General features: G+C 40.2%; 1 protein-coding gene across 29 annotated transcripts in view; it reads right to left on the bottom strand.

The window, feature by feature from the left end:
• Positions 1-184: 184 nt before the first annotated feature.
• Positions 185-7,075, bottom strand: part of camk2b1 (calcium/calmodulin-dependent protein kinase (CaM kinase) II beta 1) — a 63,870-nt gene continuing 56,979 nt past the window's right edge. For 18 of the 29 annotated variants that reach the window (XM_044026123.1, XM_044026127.1, XM_044026128.1 and 15 more), the window contains 4 exons: positions 5,349-5,424; positions 5,168-5,262; positions 4,486-4,743; positions 185-4,198 (listed from right to left, as the gene is read on the bottom strand). In XM_044026123.1, the coding sequence (XP_043882058.1) occupies positions 4,511-4,743; positions 5,168-5,262; positions 5,349-5,424 (404 nt within the window). In that variant the 3' untranslated portion in view covers positions 185-4,198; positions 4,486-4,510. Of the gene's footprint in view, positions 4,199-4,485; positions 4,744-5,167; positions 5,263-5,348; positions 5,425-5,980; positions 6,155-7,075 lie in introns of all 29 variants that reach the window. The other 11 variants (XM_044026115.1, XM_044026121.1, XM_044026118.1 and 8 more) reach the window with 1 other exon arrangement.

Here is a 7,075-nt window from a genome sequence, read left to right as displayed (position 1 = left end):
AAGGGAGAGACTGGAGGAAAGAGTGCAAGACACCAAAGAAACAAACGTGTTGTCAGTGCAAATTAGTCACTGGCTGGAGAAAGAAGATGACCTCTAAGCACTAAAGGACAGTTAGTGTAGTTTATATGTAGGTGGATCAGTGGTACTGGTACTATGTCAGTCATAATTGTACAGCCCAGATCAATATTCACAATGGAAGCTGGTTCTTACTCTACACTACTAAACTGCTGTTGCTGTTGCTTCTGCCTGCGTGGTCAGATTCGAGTTGTCACTAAAATAAACATATGGTGCAGCTACGTCTGCTTGTGCTTTTTGTTGTGTGATTGCGCCCCCTACTGGAGCTCAATATTGTGAGCTGCTGTGTTTTAGCCTCTAATGAGACACACAGCACAGGCTCATGCATTCGCTATCACTGATGCCGATGGTTCTCATGTGCTTGTAGTATTCTCTCATTTACGTGTACGAACGGCAGCCATCCTGCACTGACAACACAGAGCCCGGTAGAATAACATGCGAAATTATCATCATCACCATCATCATCCTTAGTGCCACAGTCATTAATAGAATTCTCTTCATTATGTCATCTCGAGACAAAAATAGTTATATGCACTTAAAAAGCTGAGAAAATAGTAAAATAGTAAGGTAGAGTATACCAGCATTCAGTAGAAAATGTGAAACCAAATGAACAGGAAAACAACAACAACAAAAGAACAACTACAAAGAGTGCTGTTGACTGTCATGCAGAGAAAATGCCAGCTATGCTGCAAAGAATTATTTGCAGTTGTGTAACACTGTTTACTCTCACTTTTTCAATGTGTGACTCTTTTTAAACTCATGGTCAAGTGAACACACACAGGAGAACAGAAGAACAAAATGTTTGTACTGTGCATGCTGCTATTTCTTCTCTTTTTTGGAGTAGGGTGTGTGTGTTTAGCAAGTGGACATGAACAATGTTAAAAAAAAAAGTTTGAAAAGAAACACTGCACGGCCTCAGTGAAGATTTTGAGAGGGATAGTTCACACAAGTGTTCAAAGTATACATGAAGAAGAAAAGAGAGACAACATAAAACTGTTAAAATGTCAAAGTCTGCGTAAATCTAATGTTGCAGAGAGAACAAAGGCAAGAAAAAGTAAAAGAAATTCACACCATGTTGGTCGTTACAGAGAAAAAACAAAACATGCAGGATGCAACTATGTGTACTATCCCTTTATATGATGGAGCAGTGTCCCAAGAATAGCAGACAGTACGTGCACACAAGCTGTACAATGAGAAAAAAAACACTAACAAATAAAGCACAATATAAATATCCACTAAAATAAATAAATAAATATTCAAAATAAATAGAAACCTGAGGACTATTCACCAAACCGACTGTCCGGTCTCTTTGATATCTTGGTCTGACCAATATGGGACGAGACACACGCGAAAGGCAGCCATTAGTGGACGAGCAAAGTAAAAGTGGAGCGGATCGCAAAGTCACACTCTGACAAAAAAAAGTTTGTAATTGCTGCAAAGTCCGTGTGTATCATCCCGTCACACCTGGCACAAGCACTTCATATCATACAAAAAGCTGATACTACTGTCACACAAATCAAAGAGCACAAAAGTAAAAACATGAAAAAAAAAATAAAAAATCAAATCAGGAGACAAAAAGGCATCCTGGGCTGAAGGCAGCAGACTGATATGTCCTGCAAAATAAAGCCTTCGCCCTCGGTCACATCATCAACATCAACCTTGCAATACACATCCAGAGCGATGGATGCAGTGCACATGCACACACTCACACAGATGTTACACAAGCTGGTGGCAAAGGACTGTGCTGAAATGAGGAGCCAGAAGAGCGGAGCTGTTATGTGTGTGTGTGTGTGTGACACCTGCAGATACATGTGAACTCATGGTAAGGCGCGGGGGAAATCTGTCAATCCTCATCACTGATTCAGACCAAAGTGTGAGTGCTTCATTAGAATCAACAGGCAGCAGCAGGAGTTTTCTGCATTATATGGCTTTGGAAGTAAGAAAGGTCAGACCTCCACTGGGAACCTTTTCTTTAGAGCGCCACCTTTCCCTTTTTGACATTTTCAGCAAAAACAGCTCCCGCTTCTGTGTTCCCGACAGCACCAAGTGTTTAGCGAGTTAAAAATACACCAACTTTTGAGAATGTGCTGAGCTTCAAGCCTCTGCTTCAAGCTGTCAACAGCAGGAGTCACCAGCAGTGTGTTCCCCTCCCTCACTGAGCATCTTTATTGCACCACCAAGGCAGAAAATCAACAAAAAACAGCTCCCGGTAGAAACAGGGAGGCAACGGTGAACTGCTGCTCACTGACATTTCTGTGACTCACTCTTGTACAACAGAGTGTGGGTTCAGAGGACAGTGAGTTCTAGGAAGTATGGAAACATAACACAGTCACTGCCACCAAAAGAAGGAACCTTTGTGTTACTGTGCCGTGCCACACATTTTACATTTATCTAATCGTGACATGCAGCCTCTCATTTAGTCACAAGTTGGTGTGTTAGAAAATAATATGAAACATTTTGATTGTCAAAGTCCTTTTCTCGTCTGCTATGAAGTTTTACCATTCTTTAGCCTTTTAGTAGAAAGATACAATGACAATGCAATACACACATGATGTACCAAAAATTATGTTTCCACCTAAAATGAGACTCTTTTCTTTAAACTTCTGTTATTTGAAAATATAACTTTGAATGTGTATAACTGGTCCAGGCCTACAAATAATCCTCATTTTACTTTATACCAGCAGATTATCTATGCTGCAGTGGCCCTTGGCCATAATATTTCCTCTTTGGGTTGCAAGTTTGCTTTGTCAATTAAGAAAACACAAGATCTGCGGTCATACACGAAAATAAATTGGTATTTTGTGATGATGTATGAATAAATTGTAACTTTGTTTCTTATGGGTGCAGCAAAACAATGAAAGGAGAACGTGTTTTTCCTTTCAGTCATGTTTACAATACTGCTTCAGTCTTATACTGTACACGGAGATGGAAACGCAAACATGGTGAAACTCTTATTGGATGCTTTTTTCTTAAGAAAAAAAATAAAATAAAAATGTGTTTGAAATGTTGTCAGTCAGAAAGACAATGAACTAAGCTCGACCCCTCGAGAGACTTTTCACATTGCAACACGGGAAAAGTTCCCAACTTCCTCCAACTTTGCAGAGTCAGTGTTTTCTGGATCAGAACATGCTTTACCAAACCACAGCCACTCACTCACACATACACACACACGGATTCACTCTTGACCTTCACATGACACCCATCAGACACACCCTTTCCAAAAAAAAGACAAAAAAGAAAAGGAAAATAGGAAATAATCCTCCAAAAAACAAATGAACAGACAAAATGACCATGAGTTAGGGCGCAGTATTATAGCTAACATACAAGAGGCAAATTACAAAAAAAACAAAAAAACTGCCAATATCATTTTCCACTTAATAGCCACAATAAAAACAGCCACTGTTAATACTGGGAAAAACATGCTTCCTTAAAAAGATAGAGAAAAACAAACAAACAGACAAAAGATTTCCTTCAACTCTAAAAACCACTGGCATCAAGAATTATGAATTATACAAATTACAAATGCACTTTCAAATGTGTTGTAACTATATAACTATAATAATATAATAACAATAATATAGTAATAATAATAATAATAAGGATAATGATAATAGATTTTACTTAAAACTTTACATTATGTATTTCCAGTGCAGTGTTTATGTCACACGAGTGTGGATTCACATGAGGACAAGAGGGTCGGTGCCACAAATAGTGTGTGGATGAGGGAGAGACCACAGGAAGAGGGAATCACACAAGTGTGGAGAAAAAAACCTCCACCTCCACCAATCATTCACCCAGTGTGCTGCAGGGGAGAAGAGGAAGCTGGAGAGAAGAGACGGAGGATGCTGCTGTCTGACGGCTGTCACAAGGTGTTTTAGAGCAGGTGAAAGACAGGGGGCAGTAGTAGTAAGAGAAGAAGAAGAGATGCATTCTGGAGGTGGAGGTGGAAGCCGGGCATCTGTGGAGGGAGGGTTTGTTGAAGAAGGGCGAGGAGCCCCTGAAACTGACAGTGGACTTGTTCTTTCACCCCTTTCTCCTCCACCACCACCACCACCACCACCTCCTCCTCCTCCTCCTCTTCTTCCTCTTTCTCTCCTCACTGACAAAACTATGGCATTCATCCCTGAAAAGGAAGCCGTGATGAGTAAATTACATACAGAGCAATGACAGTATGACTCACATCACAGTAGAACTGCAACAATTGCATTTGATGACAATACAGGCAGAAGTGAAGCCTCCTCTACTACAATTTTTTCTGTGTGTGTCAAAAAAAGCTCATTCTGATTAAATGCTTGATGCATGTACACTGCATTCATTCACACAGACGAGTGACAACATTCTTAAGCTTCCTTGCCAAAGTTGCGGATAAAAAACAAACAGGATAAGCGTGCTGTGAGACGAGAGCGTTACCTTTCAGTGAGTTGTCATCTGGACCTCACTGGAGCGGCGCAGCAGGCGCGCCTGAGCAGTGGAAGTGGATGTTCTGCCACTTGCTGTCTCTACGGTGCCACACGCGTGTTTCCTCCGACTGGCTGGACCGTGGTCGACCCTGGCCGTCTACAAACTGAGTCAAGCGGATGTAAGCGATGCAGGCCGCGTCCTCGCCGATCAGGTGGACGTGAGGGTTCAGGATGGTGGTGTGAATGGGTTTGTTGTTCTTAGCCAAAACTAAAAAAAAAAAGTTGACGTGGACAATGTGTAGAGGAAGAAGAGGCAAAACAACAGCATCATTACGACAACGCTGTTATCGCTACTCATAATAATAAGCACAGGTTGTCCAGCAATAATAAGAAAAGGAAGACTGGCATCAAATACTAAAGCTTAGAAGAATTAGCTTTGTCTGCAGGTCATCAAAAATAATCATTTTAGACCAAGGTTCTCTGTCCAGAGCTTCTCTCTGTGTGAACTGTCCTGTCATTGGTCAAAGTTTAAGTTCTCTCAGATCTCTTGGTTTTCACTGTGTTGAAATTATTGATCAATAACGCACTTTCAACAACATAAAAAACATGTATAAGCATGACAAAGGGAGCATGAGTTATTAAAAAAACCAAAACAAAACTGTCAAAACAATAAATTCATCTATTGAACTTACGGTTCTCAAAGTAAAATCTGTGAAAGTCCATCCCCTCTACGAGGTTTCCCAGCGCCTCAGGCTCAAACGAAGTCAGTCCAGGATCACAAATCTTACTGAAGAGAAAATATCACAACCATGTTCATTGATGAGTTAAACCTTTAAATATTGGTTATGAACTAAAACAAAGGTGCAGACTCACGCGTATGCCTCAAAGTCTCCATTGTTGATCGCCTCTATCAGCTGCTCTGTGATCTTGATGATTTCTTGTTTGCGTGCTGCAGAGAACGAAAATAATCTAATCAGAAATTATCAGAAAACAGACGTAGGTGTAAGATGTAAAATATTTTTAATTCATCTATGCAACAACATGGGTGCTTAGACAAAGGCAGTTAAGATTAAGATGAATACTGTAAAACCTCTACATGGTGTTTAGGGATACATTTCTTACATGCCCCAAACAAATAAAACATCAAAACACATCAAGAGAGACCTTGTGCATCCTGTTCAATTGTGAAAACACACACAGTATCACATCAAATCACTGCAAACATTAAAGTTCATGACATCTCAGTGAGGCAAAAGCAGCCAAACGATGCACACATTTCTTCGCTCAGAGGCATTAAACACACAATCACACACACACACAAACCAGAAACCATTTTGACACAATCCTCTTAACTCCATGAACCCGTGTTTAACCATTGCAGAACATTTAACACTGTTTAACATGTTCGCTCACACACAGGCCTGCACCCGGATCCTGACATTTTGTTAGCGCCACTGTGTGGCCTCCATGCTTCGCAGGAGCAGAGGGTCGTGCGCGGTACTCACTCTGGGCAGACGAGAGGGAGGGGCTGGAGGGGGAGTGGGGGGGAGGTGGGGAAGTGGTTTGTGCAGGTGGAGGCTGCCTGGCGCTAGGTACCTGCACCGGTGCAGCATCACTCTCAGGTACAGGAGGTGCCGGCACCCTGCGGACACTGCTTACCAGGTCTGTGAGCCGTGACACTAGGAGTGTTGTTGGCAGGATGGAAGGATGGATGGATAGAGTGGATAGGGTGGTGGAGGAATGCAAGAACAGATTACAAAGAGAAAAACATGAAGTTGATGAAGAATGAAGAAATGAAGCAAATCTCTTCAAGAATTTGTCACTTATAAACAATAAAATGAAACAATAACAATGGACGGTGACATTAAACCAATTGTTGTGTTTATCTTATTCTTATTCTGTGCAGTTATGGTTTAATGTGAGAGTTTTGGTAGAAGTTAAACACGCAGTATATTTTATTTCACCTGTAGTAATGTTCTTCTTTTGGATGGTGCCATGACTGTTCTGTTACTTAAATAAGTAAGTTCTTGTTAGTTCCTTATCTTTTCAAATTCAAATGTACATATATATATATATATATATATATATATATATACATATGTACAGGTACATGTACTGCATATAGTGTATTTGAAGTAACTACTGTATATAATTAGTTTTAAAAAGGCCCATTCATCTCTTAAATTGGTATTTTTTAACAAATGTTAAATTCAGCAGTTGACTCCCGTAATTACAGTGTATGTGGGACTGAGTCAAAATAAACATGTCACCTCTGAATGTTGTTTTTTTTTATTATTATTTGCTAGAAAATGGATCTCAGAAGGAATAATTTTCAGCATTTTCAGCTGTACCGCCATCCTTTAATTTTAACACAGTGATTGATTTCTGCTGCTGGAGGTCTCTCAATCAAAACATCAAAAGACCTTGTTTTATGATGTTGGGCAGCAGTGTGGGATCATGGAAACTGTTGTCTTATTGTCTCATTTTGTTCCCCTGTGCAAATTTTTATTTTGGTATTTTAATACAGAAATGTTAAATACTATATCATTATTATTTGTTTTGTTATTCACTTGTTTTTCTGAGTCAAGATGGCGCCGGTG

The sequence above is a fragment of the Solea senegalensis genome, linkage group LG5 (assembly GCF_019176455.1).
Source record: "Solea senegalensis isolate Sse05_10M linkage group LG5, IFAPA_SoseM_1, whole genome shotgun sequence".
Taxonomy (NCBI): domain Eukaryota; kingdom Metazoa; phylum Chordata; class Actinopteri; order Pleuronectiformes; family Soleidae; genus Solea; species Solea senegalensis.
The sequence above is the reverse complement of the archived record's forward strand: the minus strand, read 5'-3'. Positions and strand labels throughout refer to the sequence as shown.